This window comes from Aquarana catesbeiana, linkage group LG05 (assembly GCF_042186555.1).
Source record: "Aquarana catesbeiana isolate 2022-GZ linkage group LG05, ASM4218655v1, whole genome shotgun sequence".
NCBI classification, from domain to species: domain Eukaryota; kingdom Metazoa; phylum Chordata; class Amphibia; order Anura; family Ranidae; genus Aquarana; species Aquarana catesbeiana.
In genome coordinates this window covers 551152350-551173935 of record NC_133328.1, presented here as the reverse complement: position 1 = coordinate 551173935, position 21586 = coordinate 551152350, and the positions used below count along the sequence as shown (strand labels likewise).

At 40.3% G+C, this 21586-nt stretch overlaps 1 protein-coding gene across 5 annotated transcripts in view; it reads left to right on the top strand.

Moving 5' to 3' along the window:
• PAG1 (phosphoprotein membrane anchor with glycosphingolipid microdomains 1) overlaps window positions 1-21586 on the top strand; it is a 400978-nt gene that overhangs the window by 344739 nt on the left and 34653 nt on the right. For all 5 annotated transcript variants that reach the window (XM_073631862.1, XM_073631860.1, XM_073631863.1 and 2 more), the window contains one exon: window positions 18492-18696. In XM_073631862.1, coding sequence (XP_073487963.1) covers window positions 18548-18696 — 149 coding nt within the window. In that variant the 5' untranslated portion in view covers window positions 18492-18547. The remainder of the gene's footprint in view (window positions 1-18491; window positions 18697-21586) is intronic.

The window sequence follows — 21586 nt, the reverse complement described above, 5'->3', positions numbered from 1 at the left end:
ACTGTACTAGATGTAATTATACAAGAGCTGACTTTGCTCATATTATGTGGGTGTGCCCTGTCATAGCGAGGTATTGGAAGCAGGTGACCAAACTTCTTTCCCCTAATCTATCAGTATCTGTGCCTTGCACCCCGAGCATATGTCTCCTGGGAATTCTGGATAAGGAACAGTGGCAGAGGTATGATAAAGCTATGCTGAGAGAAACATTGTTTTTGGCTCGAAAAGCTATTGCAATTAAATGGATCCAACCCATACCCCCATCTGTATGTCTGTGGATACTGATGGTGAATCAAATACTGCCATATGAGAAACTCATTTATGAGCATAGAGGATGTCCCAAGAAATACAATAAACCCTGGGATGCATGGTGCTCGTCCACTCTCACCATTATTATTATTATACAGGATTTATATGGCGCCAACAGTTTACGCAGCATAAAAGGGAGACAATACAGTTATCATACAATAAAATACAAGAGGATTAAGAGGGCCCTGCTTAGAAGAGCTTACAATCTAATAGGGTGGGGCAGGTGGTACAAAAGGTTGTAACTGTGGGGAATGAGCTGATGGAAGTGGTAAAAGATTAGTTGGAGACGTGATAGGCTTTCCTGAAGAAATGAGTTTTCAGGGATCGCCTGAAGGTAGCAAGAGTAGGGGATAGCCGGACAGGTTAAGGTAGCAAGTTCCAGAGGATGGGAGAGGCTCTGGAGAAATCCTGGAGACAAGCACGACGACCATGGGTAGCTATTAGTGATGTACAATTTATGGTTGACCCTGGTCTTAGACCATGGTATAGCTAAATATACTGACCCCGGGCCTCATTTGTTGGTTTGTAATCTTTGTGTGCCCAGGAGCGTATCCAGTATTTAACATTTCTTTCTTTTCTGGATCTTTGAGTAAAGTTTTGCACGTTTTTGCTGACCTGTTCATGTCTGTAAAACCATGTTTCATATTCTTTGACATTGTGTGTTTACGTTGAGCACAAAGTTATTTTTCTTATTGTTCATCTTTTTTCAACAAAAAGAGTTAAAAAAGAAAATGCATTGAACATTGGATAGTGGCATCTAATAAAAAGCTATTTAATTTAGCACAGGACTGTGGGAAAGACTATTTTATCCTTCATACTTATGTAAGGGCAGCTTTAGTGACCAGCCAATCCAAAAGTAATTTTTCAGGTATTGCTGGACTCCTATTCTGAATGAGCCACTGTTTTGATAAATCTTTGCAGTTCACATACTTGCATTTAGAAACCCAATTGTTATACACCCTGTTCCAAATTATTATGCAAATTATATTTTTCTCATTTACCTAAATAATTGATGTAAACAACAGTCAGCATAATTCTCATGTTATCAACTATTAAGAGTACAATTCAAATTTTATTGAACAAACCTAATGATAACAGTTTTTTTTTTCTAAATAAAAAACTTACAACGCACTGTACCAAATTATTACGCACAGTAAGTTTCAAAACACTTTATAGGTTGTAAAGAACTGAAAATGTAATTTGTTGTGTTTGCAGCATATTTACTGAAATCCAAAGCTATTTCAATCAAACTTTGAACAACATTTTAACTTTTTAAATATTTTAACAGGTAACGTTACATTTTAACATAGGACCCCTTATTTGATAGCAGCTTCACAAGTCTTGCCTCCATCGAACTTGTGAGTTTTTTGGACAGTTTCTGCTTGAATTTGTTTGCAAGATGTCAGAATAGCCTCCCAGAGCTGCTCTTTGGATGTAAACTGCCTCCCACCTTCATAGATCTTTTTCTTGGGGATGCTCCAAAGGTTCTCAATAGGATTGAGGTCCGGGGAGGATGGAGGCCACACCATGACTTTCTCTCCTTTTTATCCCCATAACAGCCATCGATGCAGAGGTGGTATTTGCAGCATGAGATGGTGCATTGTTATGCATTAAGATGATTTTATTACAGAAAGCATAGTTCTTCCTTCTGTACCAGGGAAGGAAGTGGTCAGTCAGGAACTCCACATACTTTGCAGAGGTCATCTTTACACCTTCTGGGACCCTAAAGGGGCCGACCAGCTCTCTTCCCATGATTCCGGCCCAAAACACGACTCCACCACCGCCTTGCTTATGTCGCAGCCTTGTTGGAACAGGGTGGCCGTCCACCAACCATCCACTACTCTATCCATCTGGACCATCCAGGGTTGCACGGCACTCATCAGTGAACAGGACTGTTTGAAAATTAGTCTTCATGTATTTTTCTGTCCAATGCAACCGTTTCTGCTTGTGAGCATTGATTAGTGGTGGCCGAATGGAAGGTTTATGCACAGTTGCAAGACTCTGGAGGACTCTACACCTTGATGTCCGTGGGACTCCAGAGGCACCAGCAGCTTCAAATATCTGTTTGCTGCTATGTAATGGTGTTTTATCAGCTGCTCTCTTGATCTGATGCATGGATCTGGCAGAAATCTTCCTCAATGTGCCTTTGTCTGCACGAAACCCGCCTGTGCTCTGAATCAGCCACAAATCAGCCACAAATCATCGATGGTCACGCTTAAGTTTTCCTGAAATATCTAATGTTTTCATACCTCGTCCAAGGCATTGAACTATTTCACTCTTTTCGGCAGCAGAGAGATCCTTTTTCTTCCCCATATTGCTTGAAAATGGTGATCTGCTTAATAATATGGAACACCCTCCTTTTAGTAATTTTTCCTTTAATTGGGCTCACCTGGCAATCTAATTATCACAGGTGTCCCAGATTTGTTTTCAGTGATCAAAAGAGCCCTGAGACACAATGCCATCCATGAGTTAAACTGAAAAACAAAATATTTAATCTTTGTGACATTGAATTTGCATAATAATTTGGAACAGGGTGTACACATGCAATCTTTTATGCATTTAGACATTTGGTGCTATATCCTAGATTATAAGCTCTAATGAGCAGGGCCCTCTGATTCCTCCTGTGTTGAATTGTATTGTAACTGTACTGTCCGCCCTCATGTTGTAAAGCGCTGCGCAGTGGCGGCCCGTCCATAAGGGGCGCAGCCCTCCTAATCCATGCGCCCGGCCCCTAATCTACATGCTGGGCGCATAGAGTTCAATGGGGTGTTTTTTGTTTGTTTTTTGACGCACATGATTAGAGCCCTGAGCCCACCCAGTTGTGTGACAATAGCGAATTAATATTTGCTATTGTCTATCTGATCATCCTTCTGGCCAATCAGGAAGCAGGTCCTGAGACCCGATAGGCCAGGGAGTCTCAGTTCTTGGCACTTCCTGTTCGGCCGGGAGGAGAAGAAATGGCCCCGGAGCAAGGAGTAGCTAGAGCGAGGAGCAGCAGTCCTCCTGCCTCCTAAGGTAAGAAGGCCTCTGATTTCCGCCTTCCCGGCCGTCTCCCCCGGGAGCAGGGGTTGATCGCCACCTTCCTGTCCGTCTCCTGCATGGCGTTGGTTTATCGCCCCCCAAAATGTTGAGCACCAGCTGCAACTTGTGCTGCGCAAACTGTTGGCACTATATAAATCCTGTATAATAATAGTATTGCTAATATATTCCAATAAACCATCAAACTGTGGCATGTATGTTTTGCAAGTGCATTGCATATAACTGCATATATGTAATTTTTTTGGTTCAGTCTCAGTCATGCTTTTCTTTTTTTTTTCTATAATCTATGGCTCCACTGTGTTAAAGCAGCTGTATGTGAAAATTCATCAATAATGTATCATGGGAGGGTAAGACTCCATTGTAATGGCCCCTATGAGCAGGTAGACCCACAAATTCAAGTACAGAGATCTCAACACTGTTCCAAGGAATAGCGAAGAATAGTGTAGTAGACTGACTAAAGGCAATCTTCTGACCTAGGTATTTAGCTTTGAGTTCCTTTATTTTATCAGCTACCTTTTCACATTCTGAGTATGGTGGTTCCCTAGTGTTGCATACTAATAATGGCTAGGACTATAATATTTCACATCTATCAAAAACGCCATTACATATTATTACACATGATTTTTTAAATGTCTGTAGAAACATTTATTGGTAACTTTTTCTGATGGTATAATGTCATATTGATTATTACGTGCCAGAAGCGATCTGACAGGTTCAAATATTTGACTCACCTCTATTAGTCCCAGCGAGGACCGCTGACTTATCATCACTCTTCTATTATCTTTATATTTGTGTAAGGAGACGGTATATACTACATGTCCTTGTGTTGTTACATCAACATCCAGTAAAATCTGCAGGGAGAAACCTGTTTTTCATTAGCTATAAAGATTTTTGAAATTGCATTAGTTTCAGTTCATTAGGTTGTATAATTACATTGGCTGTGAGGCTGTACAAGAGGAAAATGGCTTGAAAGGGGGTCCATAGGGACAGCAGATTAGTTTTTACTGTCCTGGTCTATTGAGGCTGAGGGAAATTGTTGTGTGTTAAATCCGCAAATGTAGGACAGGAGCACAGCACAAAACTCAATGTCAGACGTTCCAACTATTTCAAGGGAACCAATAGATTTTTTTTTCTCATTCTTGCTGAAGAAGATCTAATTAAAGTAAAAGACAGAACTGGACATGCTATGATAATATTTAAAAAAATTGTTTCTATTTGGGGTTTTTTTTTGTTTGTTTCATTCCCTCCATCTATGTTAAAAGTGGGCCTCTATCATTACATTCTTGCATCATCCCACCAAATGAGGAACCTATAGGAAGGTGTGAAAGCAACACCGCAGGCTTCACTTTCCCACAGTTGAATTATAGTGTTACCTAGGGGAGGAAGTGTGCATCTTACAGATGCATTTACTGAACCATTAAAGAAAAAAGAAAAAAAGTTCAGAGTACAGTAAAGTCTGTGTTCTCAGTGAGCAGGATTTACAACCCTGCAGCGGGTAAGTTCAATCGGTCAAAGGTACACTTGATCCTGCAGCTCCAAAAACCACAGGATATCCATATACTGCTATCATACTTGGCAAGACCAGAGGTCATGGATCTTGTGCAATAAATTTAAATGTATTTGAGAAGTTAAAATCAGACTAACAATTTATCGATATCCAGATTTAAGGGGCTCATCCCAAACCAGCCCATCCAGGTTTAAGGGGCTCATCCCAAGCATGCCTACAAAACCATAAAAAAAGGTATTTTTCCAGCTTATACTAATATTTAATGCATTAACTTTACTATTTTTTTTTTTTTTTTTTTACTACAGTTATATTGTCATATTTTGGCTGCCATTATGCATTCTATTAGATGGTGATTGGCGTGTGTTTTGGATTTTAGGCTGTTTTTAAATTCATTAGTGTAGTTTAATGCAATTGTACAATTCCCACCGCTTTCAGAACGTGGCAGCACTATATAAATGCCATAGCGCATCTGTGTCAATTCATAATTGATAAAGAGTCACCTGCCCAGCCCTTATCCTGGAAACATTGTACAACTTTCCCAAGATGTGACGGATACTGCTGCACGCTGGAGATCTGAAGAGCTGGGTCCCATCATGGAGCTAGTTGCCAGCCTAAAAAACTGAACTATGGTCCCGCCATAGCATATGGCTGCAACTAGTTGGCTGTAGTCCAAATATTATGCAACAACATGAATGAATTCAAAAGGAGTTTCCCTCTGCAAATATTGAACATTTAAGCAATGGTGCAGAAATGAAGCATAACCGATCCATGCAACATTGTATTGTTAGGGGTCAGTTAGCAGAGCAACGCCTGGAATTCTTTTATGCGCTTCTTTTCCAAAAAGGGCCCTTTAACTGGAGACCAAGGAAATAGAAAAAAACAATATAGTCATCCATGGGACCTAAAAGACATACCACTCGTACTTGTGGGCAAAAAGACAGTTCCAAGGCGGAGAGGGACAGAAGAAACAGATGAAAAAGAAAAAAAAGAGGAGGGGGGGGGGCATCTCTGTCCTGGAGGCTCGCTGTGGGTAAATCAACACATCATATTAGATTACAGTTCCAGGAAGAGTGTAAGTGGTTGTGTAGATGGAAAGTAATCTAGCCAGGGCTGCCAGGTACCTAAGAATTTATCATGTGTGTCAGTTAGTATCGCTGTCGATTTTTCATTCACCAGGGTGGCCCTGACTTTTCACTTTGTCGAAGTTGAGAATTGGTGTCTTCCACGCTTTTGCAATCATCTGTTTTGTGGCCAAGAATATGTGGATACAATTTATTTTTAATCTGGAAATGCCATACACAGAAATGCAATTCATGTAAGCACCAGTCAATACCCTAACTGATTGCATAATATATTCATAAAGAAGATACAGCTGTTATTAGCCTAAAGAACATTTTGGACAAGAAGACCTGGCTTGCTATTCATGCTCCAGTTCATCCAAAATGTGTTCGGCAGGATGGAGGTCAGGGCTATGTACAGGCCACTTGAGTTCTTCCACACCAAACTCGGCCAACCATGTCTTTATGGAGCTGGCTTCATGCACAGGGGGCACGGGAACAGAAAAGAGTCCTCTCCAGACTGTGAGCACAAGGTTGGAAGCATGCATTTATCTCAACCTTTTTATTATAGAGAAACTTGTAAAATAATGTTCTGGTCTCAGGAAACCCCTGATAAGTTACTGCATCTACAGCTCACTGTACATTACTTTGTGATGGTCAGGAAGAAGAATGCTCCCTACATTTGTGGTCAGTGGGGATAGATAGCAAAAAAAGATCATTGGTTTCAGTAGTAACTTATTTGGGTAGCAGAAATTGTCCCTTTCCCAACAAGCCTCAAGCAACCTCTGAAAGAAACCTTGGGATCAACAGAGCCCTGGCTGAGAGGCTCCCATAAATTACTTTGTATGCTGCAGCAGTATGTTTACTCTGTCCATGTAAATGTAATATGACATATGTAAAGCATTAGAGTCTTTGTGTTTCCTCCCAATCAGTGTGTTACAGAAGAGAAGGTCTAAAATGTGAAAACAAGATTTGCGCACAAGTTTCTTCCTGTATTGATTTGCGCACAAGTTTCTTCCTGTATTTTTTTGTTGTTTTAAGCCAACTGTAATATATTTTCATATTTTTGGTTGTCAGCGTATCCTTTACCTGAATGTAATGTTTCCTGTGATTCTTTATTTTTTTTACAGTTAATTTAAAGATTTGTAAATGCCTCATCTGGTGGTCACCTGTATATCAGCCCTTCTTGAAGTGGACATATAAAAAAGAATATTAACATAAATCTATGTTGATAATCTTGCAATGATTGATAGACAATAAGTAATATAAGAGTGATATTGTTTTTTGAAGAACTGCTCTAGTTTCTTGCCATGCGACTTAACCCTTGGCACCTCCATAGCCTCTTTGTATTGGAGTGAGGAAAAGGGAAAATATTTAGACCAAAGCAAAGGATGACAGTTAGGTCCCTTTCACACTACAGGGACTTCAAAGTCGTGCAATTTTACTGCGATTTCACTGCCATGATTTTGCTGCGATTTTGCCACTATTTCAGGCAATGCCTGTGTAACTTGCATCAAAATCAGACCAAAGAACTACAAGGACTACTTTGAAGTCGGTGCGACTTGAAGTTGCACAGATATCATTGGTACTCATTGGAAATCATGGGGTACGACTTGTCATGCCACTTTGCAGTCCCAAGTCGCAGGACAAGTCGCACGAGTGTTACTTAGGATTTGAAAATAGGGAGTGGTCAGCGTGTTGTAGTAGTAGAAGGCCATTTAGCCACTCAGACTGCTTTTACATTATTCAACATCGCTTGTGAAAAAAGTTACCGGGGTCATGACTGCAGTTGCAGCCATGGCCCTGGTAGAACCACTGAAACCAGAGGACGTACAGGTATATTTATATGGGGCAAGTGGTTAAAGTATATCTGTCTGCAACAGGCAAAGTATTTGTATAGCAACAACATACAGAGCACCCTCCTTCCTGGAAACTTTCAGTGCTGGCAATAGAATTTGCCGTTTGTGGGCCCTTAGCCTCATGGCCCTAGTGCACCTCCTACTACACGCAATAGGTTTGTCTACTGCTGGCTTTCATACAAAAAAGCCAATTCTAATTTTCAGGCTTTTACTCACACTAATATAGCATCTTTTTTTGAACAATGAGGCGGGGCTGTGTGTTATTTTGAAAACGTAGCTTTCTTATTAGAGGTTTCAGAACAGCTTGCTGCCAATTCATTAAAACAATAACTGGCTTTATTGCTGAATAGGCTGCGTATAATAACCTTGGGCATCGCTCTTACACTTCAGCGTATTTACTGCTAGAATGAAATATTGATTTTATCATTGCTCTAAGGTATAAATTACTTGAATATCTTCTGAATGTTGATACTTTGTAATTCAGTCCAGAGAAAGAAAGGCCTAATGCACAGTACAGGTAACACAAAGCTCTTAATATTGACACTTCCATGCTGAGAACCACTTTGCCTGGGCATATTTTTCTGTTCCTGAAATGTTTTTTACAAAATGCCATTGAAGTCCAGTCATTAGGCTAAAAGACAGAATTCAGAGAGTAGTGGTTAATGGCTCTTACTTTAAATGGTCTAAGGGTATCAGTGGTGTACCCCAAGGTTCAGTGCTGGGATCCTTACTTTTTAATACCTTTATAAATGATATAGGGTCTGGGATTAAAAGTACCATTTCTGTCTTTGCAGTGAAATAACGTCCTTACAGATGCCTCCAATTTTTACAAGCCAACCTCAATGCTCTAATTGGGCAACTAAGTGGCAAATGAGGTTTAATGTTGATAAATGAAAAGTTATGCACTTGGGGACTAAGAATAATGCATGCATCATACATACTAGGGGGAGTACAACTGAAGGAATCAATCAATGGTGGAGAAGGATCTGGGGTTTTTGGTAGATCACAAGCTCAATAATAAAATGCAATGCCAAGCTGTGGTTTCCAAAGCGAGCAAAGTCCTTTCTTGTATTAAGAGAGGTATGGACTCCAGAGAGAGAGATATCATTTTGCCCCTGTTCAAATCATTAGTGAGACCTCATCTGGAATATGCAGTTCAGTTTTGGGCACCAGTTCTCAAAAAGGATATCAGAGACCTGGAGAAAGTGCAGAGAAGGGCAACCAAACTGATAAGAGGAATGGAGGAGCTCAGCTATGAGGAAAGATTAGAGGAACTGAATCCATTCCCTCTTGAGAAGAGGAGTTTAAGGGGGGATATGACCAACATGTACAAATACATAAGTGGTCCATATAGTGAACTTGGTGTTGAGTTATTCACTTTAAGGTCCTCACAGAGAATAGGGGGCACTCTTTACATCTAGAGGAAAAAAGATTTAATCTCCAATTACAGAAAGGTTTCTTCACAGTAAAATATGTGGAAAAGACTCCCTCCAGAGGTGGTTCTGGCAAACTCAGTAGATTGCTTTAAAAAAGGCCTGGATTCCTTTCTCTATGACCAAGCCCGTGTGGGTGAGGTGAAATGCATCAGAAGAGCGTGATTTGTGGAGCAGAGCTAGCCGGGGCCTGTCCTACACTTGTATTCACACTTTGGTGGGTCGGGAGTGTGGCGTGCTCCATGAACACACAAAAAAATATTTATTACAATCTCATTTTAATTACATGAACAGTTGTGGAATAGCTTTGTTTAGATAAATTCGTTCTTATGTATATTTGTGTAAAAGGATACAAAGGAGTCCTTTGTCAATTGATATCTTCTTATATGTAGAACTTGAGGGTTTCTGGCATGTGCAAAAAGACTGTTCCCCATTCTTGGTCTTCATTGGTGGAGTTTGAAGAGATGGATTCATAACCGGATTTGTATGAAAATCCAAACGTCCTGTCTTTATTATAACTGTGCAGTCTTGCTTTTAAATTATTTATTTACTCTGTCAAGTTGCCCATAGATGGGTAGAATTTTGAACAAAAATTCTTAGGAAAAGAATGTTCTAAGAAAGTTTGTTCCTTTTTCTAATTATTAGTGGGTCAAATGGGCGTTCTCCTTAAAAATGAACAGAAAAATTTTCTGGAACAAATTATTTCTAATGGTGTATGTGGTTTTCGTTCTGTAAAGTCTATTAATTCCACAATCCAATGTTAAATGCAAACAAAATCTTGTTATGAGATTTTTTTACGAATTTTCCCTAAGACTTTTGCTACCATTTATGGTCAACTTGTTGACCATGTATAGTTTGTAATTTATAAATGTACATGAAGGAAGCCATATTTTTTAATTACACATACACTCTTGTTTCTTGCTTTGCAGTGCTATACAATGGGTCCACTTTACTGCTTTTAAGCTGGGTAGACACGGATTGAAATTTGCCCAGGTCAGAAAGAACTGTTTGAGTTAGGAACTGTTAAAAGACTGTTGCCATAGGAGACAGCATTCCTGCATGCGCAGAAGTGGCGCCTTGCTGGGGCCTTTCCCTGCACGGCTGTCCTCTTATAGATTCAATTGGCAGACTCCGAGACTTCAATAACTACTGAAGGGTGTCCTGGCCCTAACCCTCTTTCCCCCAAAATTAAAAAAGGACTGTCAAAAGAAATAAAACCTCTTTTACATCCAAGAAGTGTCTGCCGCCCAATGACTTTCACCATCTTTGCACCCAATATGCCTCACAACCCACTACATATTGAAGGATGTCAGCTATCCTCATTAGACTGGACAAGGCTGGAGACTGTGCTACAGCTGTATCGCCGTAAACTTGCCAAATCATGTAAAATTGCTCTGTGGCAGATTTGCCCAGAATTTCATGTTTGCTCTTTGTTCTAACTTGTTGTCTATTATAAGAGGGCTGACATGGTAATGCGTGTGGTCAGAATAGCACCAGTTGCACAGCTTCCGATGTACACAGGACGATGTCTCTTGGCACGCTGACTTTTGAAGGTTGGCGCTCCCTGTGACTGTGCGTGCAGCCTTGTGCTGCCATCTGTTGGCGCGTTACAGAACTAGTCTCTAAGCTTTTTGATACCACCTTGTATGTGTAGCCCTTGCTGTTCCTCAAACACCAATCTTTAGGCTGGCTTCTGTCAAACGGTCCTGCTGGAAAAGCAGTATTTGTTCAGCCTCTGCAGCCCCTGGTTGATTAGTGTATTCTTAGTGGATGTCAGAATCCAAAGCACAGCAGGGTAGATTTTTGCATCCACATCACTTGTGTGGATGCAGGAATCTGTGTTTATTTTATTTTTCGCTCAGCCCGCTGGATAGCCAGCATTACAATACAAGTTAGCTGAAAAAATGTCCTCGCGAAATGGCCAACATAGTAAACCATTCTAAGAGAATTGCAGAGGCAGCCATTGCTGACCTGCTTCTGAAAATTCTGGTGGCTTGGCTAGCTAGAAGCAGTTAGTCACATTCTACTGACCTTGTGCTTGGATGAAAATGTTTTGCTACTCCAAGTAGCTTTCTTATTTTTTATGAGTGTGTCAAAAATTGTCATACATGTAATTTAGCGATTTTAACTCAATCTGATGGAATACATAAAGTCGGATGTTGACTGTCCATAATGGGGTGTGTAAAACTTGTGAAATAAACATCTTCTAATTAATTCAGCAACCATGTTGAAGTAAGGTGGGACATGGTGTTAATTGTTTGAGTTGATTATATGAATTGTTGAATGGATGAAGGCAAAACATCTTCAACATTACAGAATGTCCAGTTTAATGTGACCACTACTAGTTATAACATGTTTAGATAAATTAAAACCCCAGTGGACATAGTGGTTTGGCTTGTATGCTGTTCTACTAGCTCACATTTTTGAGTCCTCGACCTGGCACGTGTATGCAAACAGCAGAGGAAGGCTCTCTGTATACTTGTTCTGGGTTAATGACAAACATTAAAAACCTTGGGGGTCAGAATTACAGCTTAGGCAACTAGAATTTTTTTTTGGAATAGGAAGTTGGTAATGGTAGCCTCCATGTTTCCCCTAGGAAACGTTTTCTTTAAGCAGAGAGGTTGAATGAAACCAAACAAAAAGTATATGTGTGTGTGTGTATGTATGTATGTATGTATGTATGTATATATATATATATATATATATATATATACATATACAGATAGATAATCTTTATCTTTTTTTTTTTTTTCACAAATCTATATTTTCTAAAAAGAACATGGAAGCAAAGCAAGTAGGAGTGTTACATGAAAGAAAATCGCATCAAAAAAGTTTTCAGATGCACTGCACACTCCTACACAAAATAGTGCATCCTTTACCGACTGTCATCTTTCTAGGCTCATAAATATACTTACAAGCCCAGCAGATCCAGCCTTGTCTTCTTCTTCTGCACTGCTCTCCTCCTACAGATCCCATCACAGCTGCCATCTTCCTCTAGTACATCATAGGGGACCTGGCTGTCTCTTCTGGGTTCTTGCAGCCAGAACCCTGATGACGCGCTCCATTATAAGTGCATATACTGAAGATTGGCTCAAAGCCACACTAATGCATGGTGTGGGTATTCCATGAGGTTGTGGGCAGCTGGGGCAACCTCATTCTTACCAAGTCAAGAAAGGCAGAAGCTCGGACTGGTATTTTCAAAGGAAGGTGTTTGTAAAAGAAAAATACAGAAATAATAAAAATGATCTGCAAATGTCTTAAGGGGGGGTAATATAATGTAAAGTAGATGACAAGAGTGAAGGTGTACTTTGAGATAAACATTGCAGTAGTCAATCAGAATATAGACTTGCTGTAATGCACCGCACTTTCCATTCAGCATCACCCATGTTGGTTCATAATGGGTTCTCTCTCAATCTGTGGCTTTTTTATTTTTAGCAGTTGCTTTGAATTTGTTGGCACTTTCAAAATGAGGTATGGTATATTTGCTCATTTATATTTTCAATTCCTGTAATCATGTTTAGGCCAATACACTACGGATCATCATTTCAAATTTCTGAGAATTGCAACCCGAAAAAGGATTGTTAAACTGTATTGAATCAATAGGCAGAGGTTTGAAAAGTCTGTGGTTTTCGTAGAAAGCGGAGTCTTTTATAACCTGCTGTCAGCCAAGTGTCCGCACATACTGAGCTGTAATGCTGAATAGATCTGTCAGACGACAGGACTGTGGTGTCACCTTGTGGCCAGATATGTTATACATGAAGGAGAAAATGCTTTGCTGTGTGCATAGAAGAAATGTTTGCATTCATAGTTATTGATCATCATATTGGGTGAAGAACTTCATTGATTTAGAAGAGCTTTTATATATATATATTATTATATTTGGTATGCTATTATTATATTTGGTATGCTGGCTGATGGGATTAGTTAAAACTGAAAATAATTTACAGGTAATTACCACTTACAGTATAGATAGTAACAATGTGCTTCTATGTGGAGGAGATGTGATCTTTATTTGTAAGGCAAATGCCACATTGGTGTTCACGTGATGTATGAGCCATGCTGCATTTTAAATATACAAATTAAGTGAACATGTGATGGACAGTGATGAATGCAGTTCATGTAGACCAACCTTTTTCAAAGTTTTTAACACGGAGGAATCCTTGAATAAATGTTCTGGTCTCAGGTAACCTCTGCTAATAAATACCGTATCTACTACTACTGTATAATAGTGTGAAGTTCACTGGGGAGAATGCTCTCTATATGTGTGGTCATTGGGAAGAATCCCCCCTTACTAATAGCTAAAAAGATCTTTGCTGCCAGTGGTTACTTATCTGAGAGACACAAGTTTCTTATCGCTCATGGAACCCCTAGCAACCTCAGAAGGAACCTTGGTTAACCACTTAAAGACCGCCTACTGCAGATATACTGTGGCAGGGTTGGCTCTATTGCGCGAAACGACGTACCCGTACGTCATTTCGTGTAATAGACAGTGGGGGGCACGTGCGCCGATTGAACAGAGGGGGAGCCAATCGGCAGGTCCAACAGACTCTATGTCCGCCGGCCACCTGCATTACTCCCCAGAAAGGCAGAACAGCGATCTGTAAACAAGGCAGATCACTGTTCTGACAGAGAAGAAGATAGATCTCATCGATCTGTCTTCCTCCAGTCAGACCATCCCCCACACAGTAAGCACTTCCTAGGGACACGCTTAACCCTTTGATCGCCCCTGATGTTAACCCTCTCTCTGCCAGTGTCATTAGTACAGTAACAGTGCATATTTTTAGCACTGATCACTGTAATAATGTCACTGGTTCCCAAAAAAGTGTCAGGTGTCTGATTTGTCTGCCGGAATCCTGCAAAAAAAAACGCTAATCGCCGCCATTATTCGTTTAAAAAAAAACCCATAGTTTGTAGACGCTATAACTTTTGCGCAAACCAATCAATATATGCTTATGGAGATTTTTTTTTTACCAAAAAAATGTAGCAGAATACATTTTGACCTAAATTGATGAAGACATTAGCTTTTTTTAAATATTTTGGATTGAATATGTTTTATAGCAGAAAGTAAAAAAAAAAAAAAAATTTTTTAAATTTTGCTTATAGTGCAAAACAAACCACAGAGGTGATCAAATATCACCAAAAGCAAGCTCTATTTCTGGGGGAAAAAAGGACATAAATTTTATTTGGGTACAGCGTTGCACCAGTTAAACTAATGCAGTGCCGTATCGCAAAAAATGGCCTAGTCATTAAGGGGTAAAACCTTTTCGGGGCTGAAGTGTTTTTTTTGTATTTTTTGGGGGTTTTTTTAACCTTTTTATAAAAAAAAATAAAACCTGGAAGCAAAATAAGTGAGAGTGTTGCATGTAAATAAATCACATTAAAAAAAGGTTTACAGAGGAACTTCACACTCCCACAAGAATAGTGTGTACTTTACCTCCTGTCATCTTTCTATGTTCATAAATATGCTTACCAGTCAAGCAGATCCAGCGTTGTCCTCTTCTCTTGCACTGCTCTCTTCCTACAGGTCCCATCTCAGCCGCATCTTCCTCTTACACATCATGGGGATCTGGCTGTCCTTTCTGGGTTCTTGCAGCAAGAACCCTGTGTGCATATGCTGAAGATTGGCCCAAAGCCTCCTGGGATGCATGGTGTGGGTATTCCAGAAGGTTGCGGGCAACTGGTGCTACGTCATTCCTACCAAGCCAAAAAATTCAGAAGCTTAGGCTAGTATTTCCAAAGAAAGGTGTTTTGTAAAAAAAAATAAAAAAATAAAATATATATATATATAATATATATAAAGAAATATAAAACTGCTACACCCAAAAATCTGAAATCCTAAGGATCCAGCATGAGAAGTACAGCCTACCCCTTTAAAACCAGAGAATAATAATCAACAATCAAACAATATCACTAAAACTGATATCAATAGTCAGCACCCTGCACTCACCGGACACAAAATCAATACAAAGTAATAGAAATCGTTCGAGGATAAGCTCTAAAATGAGACCCAGTTTATAAACCACGACCAATACTATACAGTACTGGATACCAACTCTAATGCCCCGTACACACGTTTGGACATTGATCGGACATTCCGACAACAAAATCCATGGATTTTTTCCGACGGATGTTGGCTCAAACTTGTCTTGCATACACACGATCACACAAAGTTGTCGGAAAATCCGATCGTTCTGAACGCGGTGACGTAAAACACGTACATCTGGACTATAAACTGGGCAGTAGCCAATAGCTTTCATCTCTTAATTTATTCTGAGCATGCGTGGCACTTTGTGCGTCGGATTTGTGTACACACAATCGGAATTTTCGACAACAGATTTTGTTGTCGGAAAATTTTAAAGCAAGCTCTCAAACTTTGTGTGTCGGAAATTCCTATGGAAAAAGTGTGATGGAGCCCACACACGGTCGGAATTTCCGACAACAGGGTCCTATCACACATTTTCCATCGGAAAATCCTATCGTGTGTACAGGGCATTAGTCTCAATCCACAGTGGTAACACATACCCATTGTAATCTGTGTACATTGCCGTTTATGTACACCTTGTGTTAAATGGGGGTCTATTTATAAAACATTTGTTGCACAAATGTCATAAACAAGTGAGAGTCAGAAACATTTGTGCAAGATGAACACAATTTCTGTTTGTTTTATAATAGATTAATTCCTGTGTCATCTCATTAAGGTATTTTAGAAAACTATAGCACATTTGGCCAGTAGATGGCGCTGATGATACAGGAATTATTCTATTAGAAAACCTACTGTGAAATTTCGTTTAACTTACACAAATGTTTGTGACATTCATGCAATATTTTATAACTAGACTCATTAGTGTTTTGTTAAAGCTGAAGGGACTATATTATTTTAAGTTGTATTTTTTTTTTTTCGTTATGTTCAGGACTGAAAAATCTAAGTTTTTAAGTTTTGTTTATTTCCTTTTGGCTAAATAAATATTTTGGCTATTCTGGGTGTATTTGGAGCTGCCAAGGCTATATGGTTCAGTGGTTGCATGTGCTCAGATCCAGTGTTGCTGTTTTTTTCTCTTTTTCTTTCCTCTCCCCCCCCCCCCCCCCTACTTTTCTTCGCCTGTTGCTGATCTGTTACAGTTGATATGAGCTGTGCACATGTCATGTACTTGGCATGTGGTCTACAACCCCGTGTTTTTTCCTATGAAAGGTTGAATATCTTTTTTTGTGATTGTTTACTTTCTAAGTATGACTGAAGTTGTATTGATCTTTCATGGATGATATTCTACATGTGGCGTGCCCAGGGCCCTCTTTAATATTGATTGGACCCTGGGCAAACAATTTCCCCACCATGCAATTTCGCTCTCCACCCCAAAGTCCCATAAAACAAACACACAGATGGACTTATCTAAAAAAACTTTAATAATATAAACATAAAGAACTGATCCACTAACAAGTCCTTAGCTTGATCTGTAACAGTACATACTCGCCAACTGTAGTATCACAGGTCTCCCTTCTCCATCATTACACAGGATCCCTCCTCCATACTACCCCCATTATTACACAGGACCCCGCCCCCTATACTACCCCCATCATTACACCGGACCCCCTCAACAAACTCCTGCATTTCCACCTTCCCATAGTCTAACTTTACTAGTGTCCAAAAGATGTCAGACGAACCCCAGGTACACACAGCCAAACCCTCCAGTGAAAAAGTTCCTCAGCAGGCCAATAGTCTGCGGCTTGTTGGACATGGTGAGGGAGAGGGGTCAGTGTTATAGGGCGTATACACGGTCGGACTTTGTTCGGACATTCCGACAACAAAATCCTAGGATTTTTTCCGATGGATGTTGGCTCAAACTTGTCTTGCATACACACGGTCACACAAAGTTGTCGGAAAATCCGATCGTTCTAAACGCGGTGACGTAAAACATGTACGTCGGGACTATAAACGGGGCAGTGGCCAATAGCTTTCATCTCTTTATTTATTCTGAGCATGCGTGGCACTTTGTCCGTCGGATTTGTGTACACACGATCGGAATTTCCGACAACAGATTTTGTTGTCGGAAAATTTTATCTCCTGCTCTCCAACTTTGTGTGTCGGAAAATCCGATGGAAAATGTCCGATGGAGCCCACACACGGTCGGAATTTCCGACAACACGCTCCGATCGGACGTTTTCCATCGGAAAATCCGACCGTGTGTACGGGGCATTACTGTGCCCGGACTGACAGGTGCACTCACCGGACATTGTTTACTTTACCGAGCTGGCCAGTCGCCATACGGGCTGCGGACATAACACCCAATCAATCACCAGTGCCCCCAACATTTAATTCCGCCCTCATCTCCTGAGTGATAGCCAAATCCACATAACTATTTGCAGGCAGCGTGGGCTCAAGGGGCAGCTGCTTTGGGCCCCACAACTATTCATTCTGTTATGTGTATGATTCAGTGTGGCTTTGTCACTTCTTATTTATCTGTTCTCTTTTTGTTATTAAAAAAACAAAAAGAGAAAATCTAAATATCACATTGATTGCAACAATGTCAAATTTACCAACTTTAGCCAACAGGAAAATCCTCTCAGCCACTTTTAAAAGAGCTAATAAACCATTACTTTTGTGAAGCAGACCCAATATGCTGGGATTTATAAACTACACTCCTGAAAGATCCTCACACACTGTATTCTGTGTCCTACCATGGCTAAAGAAAAGTTCCATTGTCTGAAACCAGTCTGTGAGCTACTATGGTATATCCAGCAAAAAAGTCAATTGTGTCAAAAAGTACACTTGATTTATTTTAATCTCAATTCTGTGTCATGTAATGTAGCCAGATTACAGAGAGTACCTCACAGGGTCACTCCAAGTATACCTCTTGAAGTCTTTGCTTTGTTACATCCTAGCTCTCAGCCTCCGGCATAAGCAGTCAATAAGCAGGTTTGCATGCACCATTGTTGGCAGTGCATGTAAGTTGGAGCTGCATTGTCTTTTGTGTTGGGATTCAAGGTGAATGCCACGGCAATGCGCTATCATGCGAAACATGCGCTGCAATGCATGTCCATAGCACACATTTTCGCATGATAGCGCATTGCCGCGGCATTCACCTTGAACCAACACACAAGACAAAACCACAGCGGAAAAGTGTGAAACCAGCCTCAAAAATAACATTGACCACAAACGTTTTTTCTTCTTCTAATTCATCAGTTTTGTGTATTTTAGAAGGAAAGTGTAAAGTCGGTGGTATATTTTTCCATAGAAGCATTTAGCTGCAAGAAGTCCTGTGTAGATGTTGTAATGTGTGTTTTTCTCTTCCAGTGAAATCCCGTTGTACAAATGAGGCCACTTGTTGAGCACGTACCCAGTTGCTGAGAATGCCTCCACTGGTACAGGAAGCTGTGGCTGTCGTGAATGGGGAAGTCAGCAGTGAAGACAGCCTACTCTTAGTATGGGGCGGCCTGGCTCTACTATCCAACTTTCTTTTCATTACCGTCCTCTTCTTCCTCTGCTCTAGCTGTGACAGGTAAGATCACATCATTTTGTTATGCACTGTGGACTAGACATGGATGTCACGCAAAGATCACAGCCCCAAAACGCTGGCTGTTTAATAGAGCTGAAAATACAATGCTGTCACATATATTGTAGATTAAAGTAGCAGAGAACACTAATGTGACTAATAGCAGTCACTACTAAAAGAAATCTCATTTTATAGGCTCAATCTATTATTATACAGTATTTATTTACAGCCAAACCCTTTTTTAATTTTAAATGTGAAACGGAATCCATTAAAACCCATCTATTTTTATTTCTCCAGTATGTGTCCCATTTGTGAGATTTTTCTTGCCCTTTAAACACAAAAGCAATCTATTGCATAACTCACTTCTTTATAAAGCAGTAAATGTGACATTCACCAAAAGCTCACTGCAAATGAATCATTAGAGTGCATGTGTTTTTGTTAGTGATTGATTCACCACTAGTGAATGTCATCCATATATATTTTACATTCACATCAGTCACTGCACTCAAAAAGCTTACAATCTAAAGTCCCTAACACATATAGACACACTAGGGCCAATTTACACAGGAGCCAATGAACCTACCAGCATGTCTTTGGAGTGTGGGAGGAAACCGGAGTACCTGGAGGAAACCCACGCAGGCACAGGGAGAACACGCAGATGCAGACTTCAGTTAGGTAGTGCCATGGTTGGGATTCGAATCGACGACCCTAGTGCTGCCAGGCGGAAGTGATAACCACTTAGCCACTGTGCTGGATATCTATATATATAGATAGATATATCTATCTATCTATATATAAGAGCAGCTAAATCCAAAACTTTGGAAAAAACCAGAAGTGAGAAGAAATCTTTGCAAAGTGAGGTCGATCTCCTCTCAGGCAGATGTCCCCTGAAGTGTCAGAAACCATGAATCAGACTGAGAGAGAAGTACAGTTAAATCACACTTGTTTAATAATAATAAAAAAAGGTAAACAGAGTAAATGTAGTCAAAACATAGCCAGAGTTCAGGAACCGTAACGGATAGTCAGACAAGTCAAAACGTCAGGGAGCCAGAGATGAGCGTAGTAGAACAGCAAACAGGATCTGGGGCCAGAAGGACCGTCAGCCAAGCAAGTCTTTAACAGGAACACAGGAGAGCATCTCTAGAGATGTGACCAAGGCGAAGGCAGAGATCACCTGGACTGGACGGCTTAAGTAGGCAGGACTGATGAGCAGGATATCATCAACAGGTGTGTCACTGGAGAGCTAGGAGCTGCCAATTAGCCAACAGCTGAGCGGCCAGCTTTGAGAAGGGCTGAGCCCAGCCCTGACATCCCCATTGGAAGATTGTTCTTTATAAGGATTCATTTACACTTGTTTTGCCCTCTGAAGCGCGATCTGCATTGTATCAGTTGAATGGGCCATGTTCAGCGGGTGTTGCTGAGCACCAAAGGTAACAGAGGAGATAATTTTTGCCATACCACAATGCAAAGCATCACAGCTGCGGCATATGTACACACCATCCACTGCCTTTGCAGCTTAAGGAAGGGCAATAAAAGAGGCATTATCACCACTACCAACTTCAAGTATTAGGCCTAGCTCTTCTGGTAACAGCACAAAATGTATTGTTTTTCTTTACTGTCAGTCTTGGTGTCAGTGTTCACCAGGACAAAAAAAAAAGTTGACTCTCCTTAGAGTGGACACAGGCAGCAGGGAATTTTTGATGGGGGTTTTAATGCCGTCCAAAACCTAAAGTACATTACAGGACACCGCACCAGAGTCTCAGACCATGGATTTTATGTAGTTGCTTTCAGGTGATTGGACACTGACAAACAAAGCTGCCCCAATAAAACCCCTCCCACTCCCAGCCGCCCTCAGTTTTTTTTTTGTTTTTTGTTTTTTTGTTTTTTTTTGCTAGTGCCCTTATGTGGTAGATGTCTTCTCTCTCTGTTCTAATAGAAGCATGCCACTTGACTTTTTTGTCACTGTCATCAAGACTCTTCTAGCAAAATTTCTAATTGCTACACCACTGTGGCTTCTATTATTGCAGCTTACTGGATCCTCAGCTAAACTTTAGGGGTTAGATTTCCTCTATGTAAAGTGTTGTCAAAAATATATTAACGCAAGACTAATATATTGCATAAGGTGCGTAAGTGCATATCCAATCAATAATAGACTAATATATTCATAAATACATAACTGATACATATAATTAAATGCTTTTACATAACTAGTCAGTGCTACCAAAAATACTGGTGAATGAAGTGCCAATAATAATTAATAAGTGCAATATATATAGTGAATAGTCCAAAAATGAAATAAATGGAAAGACTAGGTCCTCATGAATGGTTGAACTGTATTAGGAAGTCCTGAATAGGGATATAGTATGCTTCCAATAGATGGTTTTCTAATAATAGATTATAGTGGTGTTGCCCTTAAAAACTTCCTGTAAATATGGTCTCCCAGAACTCTCACCTCAAAGCTGTTAAATCATAGCATCTGTGAGTTCAGGTCCATAGATGTTATCACTGCCGTATGTCAGTGTGGCAGACTGAGTTTCTCCTCCAGGATCCCCTGCTGTGATTCCTAAAATAGCTCCGGTATAGACAGCACAGCGATAAGGGTAAAGAAGGTAGAGAAGAAAGGGGGCTCCACTGGTGTAGTATGTTAAACTATAGGGATGTTTATTTGAATAAATAAAAGTGAACTCTTACATTTAGACACAAGGTTAAAAGCAGATAGACAAAACAATGTTAGTGTGGCGCTTTCAGCGCACTCTCACTTCTCCTCCTGTGTACGTCTCGCTCCGGCCAATCCCTACGCGTTACGACACCGTCACGTGTCTTCATCTGAGTCCCCAAATGAAGACACGTGACGGTGTTGTAACGCATAGGGATTGGCCAGAGCGAGACGTACACA